This window comes from Arctopsyche grandis, chromosome 1 (assembly GCF_051622035.1).
Source record: "Arctopsyche grandis isolate Sample6627 chromosome 1, ASM5162203v2, whole genome shotgun sequence".
Taxonomy (NCBI): domain Eukaryota; kingdom Metazoa; phylum Arthropoda; class Insecta; order Trichoptera; family Hydropsychidae; genus Arctopsyche; species Arctopsyche grandis.
The window spans coordinates 9022652-9044022 of NC_135355.1; the positions used below are offsets into that span (position 1 = coordinate 9022652).

A 21371-nucleotide genomic window follows, 5' to 3' on the forward strand; every position below is an offset into this window, starting at 1 on the left:
AGATATATGTAATATCAAGAAAAAAAATCGAATAGTAATGTAAGATACCGTCTTGAGAATTCACACAGCATAATTTCAATAATAAATACACTAAGCAATAAATGAACCACATATACAGGTCAACACTGATTATACAATATCGAAAACCTAGTCCAATACGTCTGGTAGGTGTCAATGAATAGACAGATACCTCATGTATATCCCCATCATTAATAAAAAAAATCTAGTATAAATATATGTATATTATATGAATCCAACAAAAAATCGTAATTGCAAAATGCAACGATTGAGAAATTTTATGTGAAATACATACATAAATTAAAACAAAATATTTATTCTTTAATCAGATGTTATAATTGTTAGTACATACATATGTATGTATTTGATATAATATGTATATAGAAATGTACATAGTTGGATTAAAAAAAAATGAATACAAATTTATTTGTAATAGGAGAGGCTAAATATCTTTTGCTAGCTACTTTGTTTTAAATTTAATTTGTAGAAAATTGTGCAAAGCCCTACAAATGATGTAAACTGTGATTCAAAAATATTCCAATACCAATCTAAAATTTACAATTCATCTACCTTTAAAGCATATAGGACATAATTTTATCTGCAATACAGACAAGCAGGTTCCATGAAACGTGTGACCGCAAGCAAAAACCCACAACCCACCATCTGCAATAAGGACTCTGCTGGTCAACGGAAGGCAACAATGAAAGCATTCCCTATTCGGACAGATTTCATTAACATATTCTAATGTCTGCTCCAGATCCATTCCAACTCGATAATGCTTCCAATTTCTGATAGTATTTGCAGATAAATCAAGATCAATAAGATTCTGCAGTAAATCTGGCTGATGTGGACCGCTCAAGTCTTCGGATGATGTTTCAATATATTTATAACGAATTTTCAATCCCCAGTGCTGGGATTTTGAAGCTACCGACAATGGAAGTGCAGTATGGGACAAGTTTCCATTGAGACAACACTTCAAATGATTGCACATCTAAAATAAAAACGCATTTTTAATATAATAACGAAAAACAGTAAAAACATACTTGTTTGAAACTTTACCTCCAAGACTGCTTCTTCAAAATTGTACGAGTCATAAATAGTGTCTATTATTTTATTATTTATTGTACCGTCATATTTTTCAAATAGCTTAATAAACAAGCAAGAGTGATAAAACTTAAGCGACAATTCATTGGTGGGTATGAAATCTGAGTAGGTTTTCAGTATATTAGTGGCGTTTACAGAGCCGACTGTCTTCAGCATTAATCTTGCGATAGAATCCCAATTCAGCATGGCTTTACTGCGAAACCCGCCTTCTACTGGAAATTCAAAACGTTTACCACAGTTGAGACATTCTTGTTTCTTTAATGTTCCCAACAGTTTAACGGCAATCTTCCAAGTGTCAACGGTGAACCGAGGCAAATACATGTAAAGCAACTCTTCATCCAATATTTGTAGTATTAAATACAAGAGATTCACCAAATCCTCACTTTTGCGCAAAAGTAATATCTTCCTCCACATGTAAGGCACTTTTTTACAAATGTCATAGCACTCCTCATTCTGACTACTACTCCATCGTTTCTCAATAAAAATATTTAATACATCTGTAAACTCTGGAGTTTGACTGGAATATCTGGTAGGCAAGGGAAATCCGCAGTCACAGCTTGTCATAAATTTTGAACAGGAATTTAAATTAATAAAAGCTTGCAGGAAATACGAGCATACAACCTCATCGGCTATCACAGAATCTATTGTATCACTCAAATTGGAGGTTTTGCAAACATATTGTAAGAGAAGTTTACCACAACAATGCTTTGAATAATCTAGAGAATCCCCCATTGAGATCATATATTCCTCGACGTTTTTGATTATTTGATAAACGCTGCAAATATCACAAGCAACCCTAGTCAATATTCTGTAAATTGTGTCACTACAATCCAATTTATTTATATCGCTCAGCTTTATATGCTGATAAATTGATTTCACTGTTAAATTTTCTTTTGTCTCTGTATTAATTGATTTAGTTTCCACTGTGTCATTTTGGTTTCTGTTATATACAATATCAAGATTTTCTTCAATCAAGTCAATATTATCAACTGGCGCCATCTCCAAATCATCATCACTTTTAACGTTTAGTGGTTCACAGTATTTTTTATCTGAACCTATCTTCTTCATCTTATCTTCCAAATTGTTCCACTTTTGCATCAACTTTAACGTACCAACATTTAATTTATCACTGAAGGTAATACTTATATCTTTTATAACTTTCATAGCTTCTGGGTGCTTTTGAAATAAAGACGACTCCTCATCATTATTAGATTTGTTAGGCATATCTAAAGAAGATATACTTATAAATGGATTTCCATCTCCATCATCAGCAGATGCAGCCTTAGCTAAAAAGCTGTTTTCAACAACTACAATTCCAGATTTCAACTTTTGACCATTACTTTTCTTCAATTTGCCAATTTCTTCCAATACTATGTTAATTTTGTCATATAATTCTACTTCATTATTTTCCAAAAGTTTTTCACCGAGACCTGATATCAAGTGTAGTTTGTTGAAATTAGGAATAAATTCAAGAAGTAAAGTGGCGTACAGTGCACATACTTGCGCACAAAGTTTATATTTAAGATTTGTATAACATTTCAACAAAAAATTCTCTACAGTGCAAAAAGATAATAAAGTAATATTACCAGATGTTCTCCACAAATAAATTAGGTCATTGATTATTTTACAATCTAATATATCATTATATTGGTCTGTCCATAAAACTAGAGCAGGTTTTTTCGGATCAAAAATATAAATACCTTCTTTGGTGAATGTTACTAAATATCTATTTCTCAGCATTTGTACTTTAGAAAAGCTTAAAATTTGTATATCTTGTACTTTATCGTTGTTGGAAACAACATCAAAATTGTCATTTTCAAAGTGATTTGCAGAGATGATATTAATTGGAGGTACAGCTAATAATTGTTTAAACTGGTGGGTGCAAATAACAGTTCCGTCAGTTCTAACCTCCCAAAACCGGGACCCGGGTCTGGCGCAAAATATTTTTAAATGTTCTAAAGTTTCCAAATAATTCAGTTGTTCCCCATCTAAAATGTTGAAAGTTTTATCTACTCTATTACAATTTTGGTCATTTAAATGCATATTACAGTCTGGAGATTCACTGCAATTAATTTCATAAAAGAAACATGCGCCATATTCTCCATCTCTTAATTTTTGGCCAATTTGAGCATAATGCTCTTTTGAAGTATCACAGATAAAGCACCGTGTAAGTGTTGATACCAATAGTAAATTTTCTTTAATATCCAATTGAACAATACGAGAATCTAGATGCATTAGTGAAAATACAGGTGTCTGAAAAACATTTTTGGTCTGAAAAGAAAAAAAAAACATTAAATCAAATTTGTCTCCGAGAAATGGTTTTAATATTTTGAATGAGATTTATTACTTTTTATATATTTTCCAGCGTCTTGCAAACTAAAGAAAATACTCACAATTGATTTTGAAACATGCAACACAGACACAGTTCCGACATCATCGCCGATATACAATTCACTGCCATTTTCATTCCAAATCATAAAAGTAACTTCATTTCCCTGATGTTCTTTAGACATTTGTAAGATGGACGATTTCATATAAGTACCCACATTTGTTCCACAGTCACAAACACACACAATGCCTTTGTGCGTTGAAAAAGCGAGACACTTCTCATCTGGCGATATTGTAATTTTAGTTATAGCCCCTTCCTAAAACAGTAAAAAAAAACTTTTATTGATAAGCATTTAAAATATGAACTTTAGTAAATTTACCAGAGTGGAATTTTACTCGGTTCGACTGATTTGCGTTTGACCAAAACTCGGAATTTATAAATTCTTCGTCTGCTTGATAATAAGTGATAAAAAACATACAAAAATAAATGTTAAAAAGAGTGAAATGCTTATTTTACGAGGTGAACATCAACTATTAAAAAAATATAGCAAGAATTGATTTTCAAGCGTTTTTTTTTTAATATTTTGGTGTGTGAATAGCTTAAAAATTGTATACATACAAACTTCTGTTAAAGCCGACGAGAAATTTAGAAAATTCGTTGCGGTCAAACGAGGATCGGTCGAACAGAGTACATAGACCTTAGATTTTACCTTATTCGGTATAAGTTGAATAAATTCACACGAATCTCGATTAAAAACGTAGAGTCCTCCACTAGTAGCGCCGAATATTAGAAACAAATTAGATACATCAAAGCATGTGTACTGCAAAAATAGTTTGTACATTTTCAGTATGATTATAAATATATTATAATTGAGTTATTAATAGATGATAAATTCAAATTCATTAATTATTTTTAGAATCAGAAAAATATACAGATAGACATATTGAAATTTTCACTTCATCGAATTTTTTTATTAAAATTTATTTGTTTTTTAATTAAGCCAAAAATAACTTATTCAATGTTGTATTGAGATTAGAGGAAGCAGATATATGGTTGTTATCTGTGTAATTTAAATACAAACATACCTATGTGTATGTACATATGTTTATGCAAGCAACACAACAATAAGTTGTGCACTCATTTGATACATTGAAATTCAATATTTGATCATTCAGATAGTGAAAATATTTCATGCAGACTAAAATTAAATATAGGTCAACGAAAACCGGCAACTAGGAAATGGATCGCATCGATAGTGAAAACTGGAAAATGATAGTAAGGTTATGTGATGAATGGGGAAATGGCAAGTCAGCTGTTACAAATGAAATAGTGCGCATGTAATTAAAACCTTGATTCTATGTGAACAATTTTGAGGGAATGCGAGCCCCGGGGGCAGAGGCCTCTCCACCAACAGTTGGGGTGCTTCTAAGGTCCCCATCCCCGGACCCACTCCCGTCTCAGCTCCCGCTATCCCACCGGAACACACCTCCACACCACTCGACATCCCACACTCGACTGGTTGCAGAAGTGACAGCTAGTGCTCGCAGTGCTGCCAGCACTCACTGCTTCAATCAATGCTACCACTCCTATACAGCACAGTGCGAGCAGTTAAAATTTCAACAAAAAGGGGGGGGGGGGGGGGGCGGGAATATATGTACCTAATTTTAATTTGGGAGAATTGTTCTTTGTTATATTCGCATACTTCATACTCTTGAAAAAAGCGTATGTGCACAGACGGACGTTGCTGTTTTACTTAATAAAATCAGTTTGTTGTGTATTCAAGATGAAAATATCTTATATGTACAGTACATAATGTACTTAATAAATAGGGGTCCCGTATTGGGACGTTCGACTGATAGATATTGATATTTTATATTATTATACATAAAAATGGTTCGGTGATTACTAGTCAAATGTCAACCGGTCACAGGACAACCGGTCGCTCTAGATCGGTCACACGTGATCACCCGTCACACTAAAACTGGTCACACCCTAAAATCGGTCAACCAGTTTTCTCGTGACCGATTTTAGGGTGTGACCAATTTTCTCGTGACCAGTTTTAGGGTGTGACCAGTTTTAGTGTGACGGATGATCATGTGTGACCAATCTAGAGCGACCGGTTGTCCTGTGACTAGTTCACATATGACTAGTAGTCCGTTTACCCATAAAAATACATATATTTCTTTAATGCCAAATGTTTATTATTTTTCGACCGCGCATTCTTTGTTTCATGTGAAATCATGCCAGATATATCATACTTTCACATTCGACTATTTCAAAGAATAGCATTAAACATATATGTACATATGTAGGTATTTTTTACATACCTCCTTTATCTAATAGTTCTGATAGATTTTTCTCATATTAAAAATATATCGTACTAGTGGTTTGACCCGGCTTCGCTCGGTATTTGTAATATAAACCGCTTAAACATGACTAATCTAATAGTTAACATTTTATTAAATTTATTTGAATAGTTTTATTTTATATAAATTTATTTGAATACTCATTTGTTTTTTTTTTATTAAATTGACTGTCACGAAAAAACAAACATATATACTGTCTCTTTCGAAATTATATGTATATCAGAATCCAGCGCCTGCGCCCCCGGAGCCTTCGCCCCCGACGGTGCCTGCACCCTCGGCGCCTTCGCCCCGGGGGATTTCGAATCCCTTGAATCGAAAACAACCGAATCGGCGCCTATGAATCGAAAAAAAAATAAATCGAATGTACGAACCAACGAATGAAGGTTACATACACACATATATATGTATATATATACAAAGTCTCTTTCGAAATTATATATTAGATAAGATTTTTTTAGGGTTGTCATAGGGCAGCGTTTCCCAACCGTTTTTGACACACGTACAACTTGATAGTACATAACACTAAATTGTACCACCATATAAAAATGATTGTATTTCATGAAGTTTGTTGTAAGTGTAATTATATAGTATTTGCATGATAAGGAATATAAAAACAGGATAGACGCAATAAATCTGTTTTATTAAGAAATTTTGTGGAAAAAAGTTATTTGCGGAGTCACAATTATAATATGCTCAAAGTTTAATATATTTATCTACCATTTTGTCATACATACTTCTATTATTGAAAAATGGTTTTAATTAATTAATTAAATCTCTAAAAACACAAAATTAATTAAATCTCCTTACAAAATAAATTTAATGAGATCCTTGTGCTTGTTTCGAGGAACATAGTTTTTTAAAATTTCATTCAAATGATGCGAGATGTACCCTTAAGTCTGGAGCTGCATTCAATCTATTTCTATTTATATTTGTCTTTTATCAAAATATGAAGAGAAAGTTCTCTTAACCAGTTCGGGGCTAATAAATGGCGACAGAAATTTAAGCGCATGTCACAAAGCTGTTCATATTCTTCACTAATACCTAGCCAAAAATTTATGACCGTATTTATTTTGAATTCGGTTTTTAAATGCTATAATTTGAAAGTTCAATCAAGTCTTCCTTTTCCTTGATTAATAATTACGTAGCTCTCCGAAAATATGTTTATTATCAAAGGGGCTTGAAATCCAATTGTTTGTCTTCTTAAGGTTTGGGGAAGCACTGTGTAAAAGACGATTTCAGCCCTATTAAATTATTATTTTTTCACGTATATCCCGAGACACACTAATCTTGTTTTCAGATAAGAAATTATGTAAAATTTCAAATACATCATTTTCGATACATAGATTCCAAAAATCTAATTTTCTAATCATGCTTTCAATTTTATCTGCAATATTAAAGATCATTATCGAGCTGTTCTCAAGTGTCAAATTCAAGTTATTTATTTATTGGAGCGTTAACGCGGTAAATTTAAAAAGGCACGCCAAAATCCATGTCGGATCAGAGGAAAACGTATCGATTGCTAGATTTTCGATCATCGACTGTACATATTGACGTCGACTGTGATTCATTAAGATAATGTTTATTGATTATATAAAAATATTTATATTTTTATTATTGTAAATCATTCATTCCTGCATGTCTTGCATTACTGATTTTTTTTCACGTACCAACCGCAAAATTTTGTTTCGCGTACGCGTACCACAGGTTGGGAACCGCTGTCATAGGGTATGGAATTATTTTTCCAGAGCCCGGGATTCCTCTCGGCGGCCCTGCATACATATGAGTCGGTTGATAAAAATAAAGCTTCAACAAAAAAAAAATACACAGACACACACACATTTTTTCTAGATCATGAAAACGTGATCAGTAAATGATTCTGAGTTCGAATCAGTCAAAATCTCGAGTTCGAATTTTCGCATGATCACAAAACTTCATCTATTGTTACTACGTACATACATATGTAGATAAAGTAATAAGTGGGTGAACATCGGTGCTATGTACATATGTTCATATGTACATATATATATGTATGTTTATATACCAACCAGTGTTTTCCCTATGCATTTTTTTGTTTTATGAAAATTTTCAAAATATTGTTTTGTTATAAAATATTTATTGCTAATGATTATATGTACATATGTATATATAAAATTATTCTCTGAGTATGAAAATCTATCTCTTATTTTTTCTTGTTTGCTCAATGCTGAGCGTCGTGGTCATTTGTATCATTTGGAAACCGGTAGGCGATTCACCACCACTGCTCCCGGTCCTGTGCTAAGTTGATAACATTGTTTTGGGGACGATTCCGCCAATTATTTAATTAGGTCTGACCATCTTATGGTAGACCGTCTTCTCGCTCGCTTTCCCTCTAGTGTTCCGAAATGGAAATCGATATAATATAATAAAATATTTTGAATGAGCTTTTTAATACTGTTACTTTTGATACGGTAAATTAAAAATCTAATCTGCCATTATTATTCTTCCATGCGATACATCAAATGGAAAAGTTATCATTCTGTGATATTTTCTCATAATTAATTATAGTACATATGTAAATGATTAAAACACATAAATTATACTGATTAAATTTTATTTTGGCACAATAGACAAATAATGAGCCTTCAAATATTACAATAAAGGTTCCTTTAATTTCCATAACATTTTATTTCACTATCAAATTATCAGGTCAAAAATTAACAAAAAATTATACAAACTACAGTCACATATCACACTGTATTTAACGTACACGTGTTCCAGTCATCAAATAACTGATTCGATCAAGGGAATAATAATTGTATATACTTATGACACATTGTTAATTTTAAGAGATGCATTTGCTAAAAATGGCGTAAAGGATTCGTCACAGCAAACTAATATACATTTTTCAATAGTTCAAATAGGCTTAACAAAGTCATCTACTGGATCATATTATGTACCGTAACACTAAATATAATGTTTTCTACAATGGAATTTTTCATTAATACAATGAAACTATAAACTTTACAATAAATGAGTGCTTTTGACCAATTCCAAACATTTATGAGCTAAATATCTAACTATACCATCTATAGATACATACAACAAATGTTTGAGGGAATAGGGGAATACATGTATGTTTAAGTTTACAAATGTGTGTATGTATTTGAATAATTTTACATGCTATCCATTTATATAGTATAGTACCGGCCACAAAATTGTTTTCTTAAAATTTAATATTTATGTTTATAAAAACTAGTAAAAGATCACAATTTACATTACGATTTTAGTTTTAGAGTGCATTATTGAGTGAAGCAGTTTGTCATTATTTGAAAAAGAAACAAATTGCGAACTTTTTTCTCAATTATAACGCGTCTGTAATATTGCATTTATCAATAATTTTTAGTTAGAAATTAAATTTAGAAAATTTCAAAAGTGTAATTATTACGAGTGCAGACACTTAAACATAGTGGTATTATACATATGTAATTACAATGTTCACAATATTTACAAAATTCCAATTACAAGTTGCTTCAGATACCCTGGGATATAATAGGATGACACCAATGCTTATATATTCGATATTTAAATTTTACAAGATCACATATAAAAAAAAATAACGAAGATAATATAAACTGATTACAACTGATAAATAGTCGAATAGCACCTTTTTCTAAATATCAAAATATAAATTTGCACTCTAAAATAACACAAAACACAATTTTTAATAATACATATGTATGTATATGTAAAGTGTGAATTTAGTAAATTTAAATTATTTTCTCTAACATTGTTTACAGATTCTCACAATTTTCAATCAAATAATATTAGTACTCTTTATTGTAAAGTTTTTATATAATACATATAAATATTTTTTAATTGATTTGATTTTATGATGATTATATTTTTGTTTTAACAACACATTGTGTTTGTGTGTACTATAATCGATTATTATTTTTTAAGTAGCCTATCCTAGCATGAATTATACAATTAAATAATTATATATACAAAAATTATCCAAAATAATAATATTAATAATAAATAACATACATCTTATTATTATATACATATGTATATGTATATGCATATATTTAAAGAAATTCTATGGTTTAAATTTTAAAGCAAATCACACTACAATATGAGATATAATTTTACATTTACTGGCATCAAATATTAGACTTAATTCATCATAAGTTATATTTGCATATATTCAAAATAGATAAAATAAAATTTATTTTTATTGATGTACTCTTATATTGGAACTCTTTTTTAGTAACAATTCATTTTATCTGCATTTTATTTTTCAAATATTTTAAAATAAAACAATTTTTAAAATTTAAAGTGAAAGCTTTATCAATACCCATAAATAAATAGTGTTTCACTATTAATTTTAATTTTAATATGACATTTATAGAAAAATAAAAATTTAAACTGAATTTTATCGATTTTGAAATATACAAACATCTTCAAATTAAAATTCAGTAGAAGGATATATCAAAGAAATACATATTATATATTTTCTTAAAAGAATTATTGAAATAAAAATTAAGAAAATGTTCATTTGGGAAAAAAATTACATCCAGTAAACAATACATATGTACGTTAATTGTATAATTTCATTAAATATTGGTCACACTTTTGACACTAAAATATGTATGTATAATACATATGTAGATCCATCAAATTGCTCAATATTAAACCCGGATATTTTGGAACAAGCGAATAGTTTGAGCGAATATACATATGAGTCATTTGAACGTACATTCATACATATGCACATTTGAATTTTATTGGATAACTGATTGAGGAACGTAACTGAATTCAGATGCATTACTTTTTTTAGCATATAGATAATATATTTAAGTAAAAATTGCTAATTGTGAACCTTTTAGATGTATGGATGATATTAAAAATATATTATAAAGACAACAATAAAGTAAAGAAATAAAAAATAACAAGATATAAAAAACAAGTAGTGAAAAATGTTTATTACTAAGAATAACTAGTCGCACTTATCACCCGAAAAAATGATACCGTGTGAATCACTGGCAGCAAAAATGAAAATAAATACTTAACGAATACATATTATTCAAATTGTATTAAGTAGGTACATAAACATTTAAAAATTACACGGGACGAAAATGTACAAGTGTCAATCGAGAAAAAAATATCGCTTAAAATTAATTTATAATAAATTCGTTCTACGCTTTTAATAAAAATAATAAAAAAATATTAACTTATAAGGTACTCTCAAGAGCTGGCTTGATTTACTTACATTTTTATCAAAAGAATCACAACCACTTAAAAATAAGTACTGTCAATAATTAACAACGATTGAGTATTTTCTTTAGATATATAGAATTATAAGTTGTGATATCTTACGTCATGACGATAAAATTGCTAAAATTTCAGCAACATATAAAAACCAATGATCGATAGATATAAACGAAAAATATTAATCGCAAATGAATCATTACCCTTTGGTTTGATTTTGCCTACATAGAAATTCAAGGTACATATAATATAAGATACAAAGCGTCCTAATTCATTTTATTACATCATGTATGTGTGTATGTGTATGTACACTGCCTAAAACATTACAAATTGTGTTATTTTTCACTGATTTTTCATTTAATACTTATGAATGAAGTAAAATATGATACTTAATTAAGAATTTTTGACTATACTTTGTCGTGTAACTTACAGTTGAAAATTAGTTGCTATAAGTACATTATTATTTGATATATGTATATGTAATATGTAAGTATTTATGGTGCATAGACACATCAAATATAATATTGTATGTAGCATTTAAAAATTGCACGCATTTTATTTTTAATAATTACAAAAAAAAATGCTATAGTACTGAAGTGCTATAGTATATAGTATAGAAATAGGAAGAACGATCGTTAGATTATTTACAGACATAGAGAATGGCAAGTTTCAATCCATAACTTAGGATGAAAAAACTGGCGTAATAATTTAGGTCGTTTATATTTTCAAGTATTTTATCGTCAGTTTAACACGCTTCGATAAATTTATGTCGCGTAGTGATAATGTTCATGGCACATTGTCAAATGGAGAAGAGATGCTTTAGCATTCGTTGAGGCTTACCAAGGCTCTGGGCGAGGAGGCAATTGGTGTCCAAATCCAGTGAACGGTCCATAGGGACCAGGAAACGGGAACCATGAGTGCGGTCTATCCCGCATAGCCTCGCCTCAATCGTCTTCTCGCCCAGGACTCAAGTCGTATGCTGTACCATTTTCCGGCGAAAACGTCATGGCATCTGGAGGTGAGAGACTGTCTGCAGGGTAGTAATAATGACGATCATTACTGGGACCTGCTCCGTTCAGCATAGTCGGCGGTGAAGCTGACGGTCTCCCTGAACCGGAAGTTCCAGGAGAGGTGAGTTCTCCACCGGGTGACAAGAATCCCATATCAGTACCGCTCTCCCTGCACCACAGCTGTCTCATTTCCTGCCTCCTTGACCTCATCAGAGTCTTGTACTCTGATATCCTCATTTTCTTCCCGTCAACGATGCAAGTCCTCTTCGGACGAGGTCTATACCTATAGTCCGGATGTTTTTCCATGTGTAATTTGGACAATCGCGATTGTTCTTCATAGTACGGCTGTTTTTCTGCGTTCGACATAGATTTCCACCGAGCGCCGAGGATCTTCGATATGTTTGAATTATGCATATCTGGGCAAGCTTTCAGGATCTTTCGTCGTTCGTCTTTAGCCCACACCATGAAAGCATTCATCGGCCGTTTTATATGTGGTTTGTTTTCGCCGTCCCTCTTCTGCTGGCGAACTATTTTACCTTTTTCGGATCCTTCTTCTGTGGGCTTATATGGACTGTCAGTACCCCAAACTGGAAAGAGAAAACAAATAATTACATCATCTGTGGTTTTTAATGCTCCGAACCCATGCCATGCAACTCAACTAGTTAATATAAAAATGTGCAATATCTAAATTCGAGTCCATAGTTGGAAAGCTATTCAATACAGGAAAAAAATCAAATTTTCACTACCACTGTAGCTGTTTAAAATAAAGTTATTGAGGATTTAAACTAAACAAATGTATAATATACGACGATTTTATTTTTTTAAGAATACTTGGGAATGGGTGGACTCAATTTCATTGCATAAGTTCGTTCCCGTTTATCGTTGAAAACATCAAGCATGAAAATCAGGCACGAACTTGTATATGTAGTCATCAAATATTTAAAAATAACTATTTTTATATATTTATGAAAATTAAAGCATTAATTTGACAAAACTGTTTTTAAATCAGTATTCAAGAAATAGTGTTCCCTTACATTATTTGTGTAAAAAAATTAAACAATTTTTTTTAATGAAAATACGAAAAATTGAGCACCTGTGCTTTATTTATAAACTAGTTAAATTACAATATGCAGTAAGTAATAGAAGTTATCGGCATTTGATGTTGCGAAAATCATTTTTGACAGTTTATTGTATTTGCAAATTCAACTGCGTATTACCCAAATCGTCCAATTTTATAAAACGCGGATGAAAATGAATTAGATAGTTTACATACATATGTATATATGTACGTATATACGAAGTATGTAGGTGTAGGTTAGGTGTAGTTTGGAGAAGGTAATTAATTATTTAATTAGTGGAATCAAAGCAAAATAAATGGCGATCGGCGAAATAGAAGGGAGGAAAAGATGAGGAGGTGGGTGTGGGGAGGGACCGGATATGGCCGGATTCCGAAGCCCGAGCGCAACGTCAGCGAGATTAATCGGAATTGAATTTCTGGCGCAGATCGTCCATTTCGGCGGCCATATCAAAATAATATGAAATGCGGAAACGAGCTTTCAAAGCGCGGCGGAAAGCGCTCTGGCGGACGTGTTTCGTAAATTAATATTACACGCCGGTCGGTAATTTATAACGTCCTACGCTGCGCTGGACGGACAACGGAGCCGCTCATCTCTGATATATGTACATACATATGTATATATGTAGCTCATGTGTAATAGTAACTGCCATTGCATATGCAAGTTCACGTGTCGAGTATTGCTCGTGGACAAGTGCGAATATTAATCTACGAGTGTGCAAGGATTCGATTTCCGCACTTTCGTCCGTCTCGATAAATGAAAAGCAGAAAAATCACACACATAGCAACTCACAGACAATTCAACTATTTATATATGTAAATAAGGCTTTTATTTTTCTGTTTTTAAGTATTTCTGTCTAATTTTGTCAGTATTTAAATTAAAAAGCCGGTACCTATCCATATTTAAACATAAATTGTCAGGATTAATGTTAAATGGTAAGTTTTATTTTAAAGAATAGCCAGTATTACTTTTTGATTGGTATCAACACCAGATTGGTACGATCTTGATAGAAAATTCCATCCAAGAGGCATTGCCATTTGTTCTAACGAATGTACGTCAGATTTTTATACTGTTCATTTGTTATATATACTGACATTTAATAATATAATACTGACCATTTTGTAATAAAATACTGGCTGAGAACTGATTTATATTCTTATCGAAATTGATGAAAATACTGGCTATTTAATTTATTGTCTATAGATATTAATCGAAGTGGACAAAAAAGGTATTAGATCTACTAATTATACTAATTCCTAATTATACTACTAATTATATTTTAATAAATATTTATAGTATGTAGATATTCATATTTCAGGAAACAATATAATAAAAAAAATGTATTTAGGAATGAATTAAAAGTTATCGATAGAGTAAAACGGTGACAAACGTAACATGGAACAATAGTAACAGTCTTAAAATGGAACAATAGTAACATGTATGTAGATATACATATGTATGTATATATATGTACCTACGAAGTTGAGACTGACACCCAATGAGGACATCTATATGCTATATTTACTTTATCTATGTACGTAGTAACAATATATGAAGTTTTGTGATTTACTACAAAGTGACATTATTTAGCTTTAATTTTGAATTGGTAAATTTTAATTTAGACTTGCATATTAACCTATGTCCATCTAATTTAGAATTTAAATGTGCATGGTGGGGTTGTTGCAATTGTAACAGATTATTACTAAGGTGAAACAGAAGCTACATGCCATAAAACGTAAATTGCGTTTTCATTGTTGTTTTCGTGTCGTTTTAATTATAATTGATGTCATTGAAATTTTTAATGTTACATAATTATTACCGAATAGATATGTGTATAATAACAGTTTGTTACAATTATTATTTATTTTTGTATCATAGGAAATAAATAAATAAAATGTTTATACTATGGCTACATTTGTTGTATTGAAAATGTAGTAGTTAAACTAGAAAAAAATCCCAAAATCAAAATGTTATTTTTGCCCCGGTCTACCCTACACATATCATAAAAAATTGGCTAAAAATCTTTCCTACCTACTATGTCACCACTATTTGAGTATGATTAATGTACATTAAAATTTATGTACAATTCATAGATGTCGCGTTAAATTGCGAGTTTAAGTCAGTGTCTCGTAACTCAGCGACTTTATAATAAATAAAAATGCTGTATTGTTTGTAATTAGCCAGGAAGGCGCATTGAGGTTTACCTGTAAGGCCTTCCTGGTATAAAATGTAAAAATAAATATCAAAAATGATATTTAATATACATGTACATATGTATGTAGTTGCATACATATGTACATATGTAGTTGCAGTTGTGGAATATTTTATGAATTTGATCATGTTTTAGGAACTTCTTGGTTAAAAAAGTGAACTTGACAGTTGAAAACGAATTGATTTGAATATGTAAATAAAGTAAATTACATACAAACAAAAACAAGAACGTTTCCGAACATTAAAAAGCCATTACTACTGAATTATATTATTTCATGTATGATATATGTATTTATGTACATACACAGTGGCGGACTGGGACTGAAAACAGTGCATGCCAGGAGTCAAAGGGGGCCCACCCAGGGTTAAAAAAATTTGTCCCCCCCCCCCCCACCCATATAACAAAATTTTTCTTCTATCCATCACGTACAAGAAATTTTTTATAATTTTTGAAAAAATAATTATAAAAATATATTATGTAAAAAGGGAAAAAGCGCCGCAGGCGAAAATTTTTTTCCAAATATCTTCACATGGTCAAAAAAAATCAAACTGAGTCACTAAAAAACTATCAATTAACTTAATTTCTACCGACTGTCTTTTCACTTTATCTATGTACATATGTACGTAATAACTAATAACAATAGATAAAGTTTTGTGATCTTGCGAAAATTCGAACTCAGAATCGATCACTGATCACGTTTACATAATATAGAAAAATGTGTGTGGCTGTGTGTCTGAGTGTGTGTAAAATTTCGTGAACACCCGTTAACCGAAAGTGACAGTTTACTCCTGTTGGAAGTTTACCGGATTTTTCTTCCACTATTTTAATCGACCCTTTAAATATGTCTGCTCTTCACGATTTTATGTATAATTCCTAGTATCAATGTGATGAAAATATAATTAAAAAAATCATTAAATTTAATTAACCAGAAGTGGGATTTTTTCCTCTTAAAGAAGTAAAAAAAAATTTTTACCACACCCCTGAACGTATCAAGCTGAAAATTTATATTTGTATTCTTTATGTACTAAATTTGATAAGGTTTTGGTCAGAAAGCAATTTTATTAAATAACTAAAACTTTTTTTGGACCGAATTCGTTACACATGAAGTTTAAATCCATCTCATTCTTTGTTTTGTGAGAGAATGGACGTCTGCAAATAAAATAAAAATACGAGAAATAAAACCATTTGTGATTGAACCGATTCAGTAAAATATTAATTTAAAACTTTTCTTGAAAACAAGAAATATACGAACTTTCGGAAAAATAAACGTTACACATCTGTTTTTGAGACAAAATAAAGTAAAGGGGACTTTTCTAACGATTCGCTCCATAGGATGAACAATTTCTAAGAATTTTACCCAAGGCATACCACTTAAAAACCAAAATATACTTGCTTTGAAATAATAATTTTTTTTCAAAGTACATAGCAGCGATTATTTTATTAGTTACCCAAAAGTAACATACATAAGAAATAATCGTACCATTCATAGATCCATAGTATCTCATTAATCATTAAATTCATAATATTTTCTAAATTCACACTATTCCTTAATTTAGGGAGGCGAGTGCCCCCCTATGCCACCCCCCCAAATTACATCCCTGAAAAAAAATGCATAATATTTTGAATTAATGTTACTCGAAAATCGGGATTTTGGGGAGGGGGCCCCTATCCTATATTTCTATTTACATGGATGTGTCTAGATTAGGAATAGATTTTATATTCGGAAACTGTTTAAAATTGTGTATTTAAATCTTACTATATCGTCGAAGTATAATCAAATGTTATTTTGAAAGTATGAAGTAAATTTAAATCGCTGGTTGATGATGAATCGTCCTATCAAAATTGTTTTAGGCAATTCAGTTTATATTATTTTTTTATTATTTGTTTATTACCATTTTTATTTCAGTAGGTAGTTGTTACATAGGTATTGGAATATACATAATATTGACGTTGGAAATAGGCCCGGCAAAAGGGCCCACGCAAATGTTGAAACTTACATTTCGAGCCTAATAAAAAAAGTTAACCGATCCTTGGACTATTAAAGCAGGTATTAGTTGTTTTTGTATATCGTAAGAATTTTTTTTTGTTGAAATACCCAAACTTTAGGTCCCAAAGTGCAATATCGTATAAAATTTTACACACGTGAAATAGTTAAAAAGTTATTTAATTTTACTGAGGGCCCATATTTTCTAACAGAACAGATAGTGGGGCCCACATGCCATCGGGCATGTTCGCTTGTATGGCCAGTCCGCCACTGTACATACATATTTACATTTGTCAACTTCTAAAATCTTTGCAATAAATTAAATTAAATTGAAATTCGATCGATGTTTTGATTGAATATGTTCATAAGAATAAGTTACCTACATTCATATTGCGAGTAGGGAAATAATTGTATTTCTGTTTTGAATGAGGTATCTATGTATTATATGCATATACGTAGATATATAGATACATTATATAAATATCCAATGTAATTGCATTGTTGTACCTACATATTTGTACAGAAAAGAAATAATATCATATATATGTAATTACATTATAATACTTACTGTTGAAAGGTGCTCCATAATCTTGTTCGTCTTTGAGTTGAGATGGGGGCGCCGTGGGTGCCGGCGCTGGATCTGAACGAGGAATAGTATAGAGGGGACGAGGGTAGGCAGCAGCGGTAGACTGCTCGTACTGACTAAAGGGGGGTACAGCTGAGGGGACTGTCACTCCGGGGGCACCGGGCGTTCCAGGTACTCCAGAAGCCGAGACTGAGCCCCCACGAGGCTTGCTCAGGTTGAGAGGGGCATCCAAATCTCGAGGAGGACTCACAGGAGGGCTTACGGCTGTTCGAGTTGACCTTCCACCCGTCCATTGAGGCATTGATACCATCTAAAAAATAAATAAAAGGATTAAACACACGCGTAAAAATCATCATGGTTACATCACGAATATACACTGCGTATTCAAAATTAAAATTACAAATATTTACGAGAAACCCATAACATAATTCAACTTTTATCCGTTCACTTATTGAGCAAGTGAGTCTCACTAAAAAAATAAAATGAAATAAAAAATCGCCTTTTTATCCGAATGATTTTTATGTGTTTAAATGAAATTGTGTCACACGTGCAAAACGACCGAAAGAAACTCGTCAGACATTAGTGTTGCCATCAAAATAACGATGTATTTCTTTCGGCACGCATCTTAAATTTTTTGAGTCGCCTTTTCTCGCATACTTGAGTGGCGAATCTACCGAATAAAATACGATTTAACAAAACGACCGAGAGTGTAATTTATTTAAGATAAAATTTAGCAAAAAAAAATGTTTTTCAGATAAGTAGGTGCATATTATATATGTACATACATACATACATATGTATGTATATTGATTCAATTACTTATTTTTGTAATGTCAACGAAGTGATTATCATAATCGAAAAGTTTATTAACAAAAAACACATTTAATATGACCAGTTTCTCATTTTTTTTTAGGAATAATTATGAAAATGTTGTTTTAATGCGTAATTACCCAATCATGCAATTAATGATGGCATTATACAGTATTATAACTGAGGGAACGACATTTGTTTTCAAAGTAAAAATGAGATTCTTTCTAGATAGTTGTTTATCACCATAAAATTAAATTCATATTAGAATCTAATAAGAAGGTTAACGAAGTATTTATTGAATATCTAGGCAACGGCCGTTGAGAGCTATACGTTTCAATATGTTTTGAAATATTCGTCAATTGGTTTCGCTCGTGCCAACAGTCGCATTCGATGTGAATACGTTGTTGGCAAATTTTTAAGATTTTGACGTGGGAACAAAATGGCGGCCATTGCGCGAACAATACGTTTTTGTTTGCGGGCTGGTACTTGTTACGACAATTGTAGGACGGACTTGGCTTGGATTCGTCGGTTCGGGCACGCCTTCTCTGGGGGGGGCCGGACTAGAATTATTTATTGGCCCGCAATCGCAAAAGATAACCAACTATTCTTGAAAAATCTTGGCAATATCCCATACGTTTTGTTGGACGCGTCTATTATGTTCCGTGCGCATGCGCATTGCCGGGGAAAACTTTCGAATACACGAGAGAAAATCACTTTTCTTTTATCACTCATAGTTGCATAGAAAAATAATATCCAGTAAATTATTTTTATGAGAGACTTATCCGGTTTATTAACGGGTGACTTTAACCGATACAAAAAAATAAAATTTAATTTTCATTTTACTTGTCAAATTTAGAATAAGCCAAAATTTTAAGTTTGATGTTTATTCTTATAATTGTTTCTAGTTGTTTTAACCGGCTTCGCTCAGTATTTGTAATATAAACAGCTTAAACATGGCGAATCTAATAGTAAATATTCATTTGTTTTCTTATTTAATTTATTTGAATCGAAAAAAAAATTTAACCAATCGAATCGTCATAGAAACTGACATGTTTTAGATTTCCAACCAACTATAGTTACAAACTTGCAAAGTCTCTTTATTATTAGATGTATTATATATTAGATGTATTATATATTATACCAGAATCCGGCGGCTCCCCCGGGGGCATTCACCCCCGGCGCCCCCATCCCCATGTCGTCATAGAAATTTTGACTTGTTTTCGAAGTTCCTAACCATTATCCAACCAACAATATTTACAAACAAAGTCTCTTTCAAAATTATATATTAGATAACTGTATATTATAAATAAAATTAACTAAAAGTTCTTAATGAAAATTTTGATTTTCTCCAGATATTTAGCAAGGAGATTGCAGTTTTTAATACTTTTAGTGAAAAATTCTAATGTAATTATATATGTATATATATATATGTATAATATATGTATGTTTTCAGTATGTTAATTAAAAAAAAGGAACAATCCACATTGTCTACCATATTTTTGTTAGTTATGCTTGTGCACGATAATACGGGCAATAATGCTTGGTAATTTGTGTATAATACTAATATCTTTACGATCTTGAATAATTTTACTCATACATACATATATATTTTAGCAATTTAAACGATTTGTACTTTTCATTATTTTTATTACACAAATTCAGTAGTCACATTTGTTACTTGTGAAAAATATATCTTAAAAGTCAACCTAAAGACTACTAATAAAAAGTATATCAAATTTTATATATGTACATATCAACTAATATGAATTGGAACTTGTTATTTATAAGGCTTTTAAGGATTTAAATAAAATTGATGTGAAAATCTTACGTTGTGTTGTTGTGACTGTTGATTGGCGTTCTGTAGCCGCTGTTGGTGTGGATGGTGTGGATGATGGTGTGGCAGAGATCTCAGGTGTTCTATGAAGGGCAGAAAGACAAGGGGTTGAGCTGACATGGGTCCTGAGCCATCCAACAGGGGTGCAGTCGCAGCCCCATACTGAGCCACCTGCTGTTGCAGTTCGTGCAGCCGCCTCTCCTGAAGTCTACGGGCCTCGATCCCACCCTGGACCGCCAGTGATGCCTGAAAACGAACACGAATACAATTTTAATGATTGTCGATAGGTGAGGTTCAGTTTGACGCCTAGATAAATATCCGGTTATTAATAAGCACCGGCGTTGGATCAATCTCAAAACGGGTGAAGCGCGCGCGCACCGAAATAGAGCGTAAGAATAAGAGCACTGCGCCGGAATAAAAATGTTTGACGTATACGCGCGCGCGCCGGCTATTATTAGTGTCGCACTGTAGTTTTGTTGTGCCTATTAATAAACACCCATAAAAACATAATTAATGGAACTGTATCTCTTATAAATAAACCGGAACACGATCTTTTATAACTACACGCGAGAGCGCCCGCACGAAAGCTCCGAAACGCGAAAAAAATAATGTAAATATGAGCCTGCTAATGCGAATCGTCGTGTGGGCTTCGGAACTTTCGTGAACTTATCTGCCCAGTGTTTTTTCGCATTGATTTATTGTTCGTTTTAGTTGGCACGCGAGTAATAATTTGTCAAATTTTCAATTTCAAGATCACCGGCGAAATGTTATCTTTCTTAATTTTAAAAGTTA

The 21371-nt window shown here is 31.8% G+C and overlaps 2 protein-coding genes across 3 annotated transcripts in view; both read right to left on the reverse strand.

Annotated features, from left to right (window-relative positions):
- Positions 1–226: 226 nt before the first annotated feature.
- On the reverse strand, positions 227–5030 carry p (WD40 repeat domain-containing protein pink). The gene is made up of 5 exons (XM_077439382.1): positions 4800–5030; positions 4161–4271; positions 3516–3767; positions 1078–3393; positions 227–1009 (listed from the first exon to the last, which is right to left on the reverse strand). The coding sequence occupies exons 1-5, from the start codon at positions 4953–4955 to the stop codon at positions 581–583; spliced, it is 3264 nt and encodes a 1087-aa protein (XP_077295508.1). The 5' UTR covers positions 4956–5030; the 3' UTR covers positions 227–580.
- Positions 5031–11286: 6256 nt separating this feature from the next.
- Sox102F (transcription factor Sox102F) overlaps positions 11287–21371 on the reverse strand; it is a 202332-nt gene continuing 192247 nt past the window's right edge. The window contains exons 6-8 of one of the 2 annotated variants that reach the window (XM_077436154.1): positions 20574–20825; positions 17918–18245; positions 11287–12664 (exon numbers count right to left, since the gene is read on the reverse strand). In XM_077436154.1, the coding sequence (XP_077292280.1) occupies positions 12012–12664; positions 17918–18245; positions 20574–20825 (1233 nt within the window). In that variant the 3' untranslated portion in view covers positions 11287–12011. The remainder of the gene's footprint in view (positions 12665–17917; positions 18246–20573; positions 20826–21371) is intronic. The other variant, XM_077436146.1, reaches the window with a different exon arrangement.

What these genes read in the sequence shown, in the direction of transcription:
- p (XM_077439382.1), bottom strand. Translation starts at nt 4,955, where the DNA reads ATGTCGAGTGGTGTGGAGGTGTGTTCCGGTGGGATAGCGGGAGCTGAG. An exon ending in TTCAACTTATACCGAATAAG is followed by an intron (nt 3,768 to 4,160) that starts GTAAAATCTAAG and finishes TTACTGTTTTAG; the next exon opens with GAAGGGGCTATAACTAAAAT. An exon ending in TGCATGTTTCAAAATCAATT is followed by an intron (nt 3,394 to 3,515) that starts GTGAGTATTTTC and finishes TTTTCTTTTCAG; the next exon opens with ACCAAAAATGTTTTTCAGAC.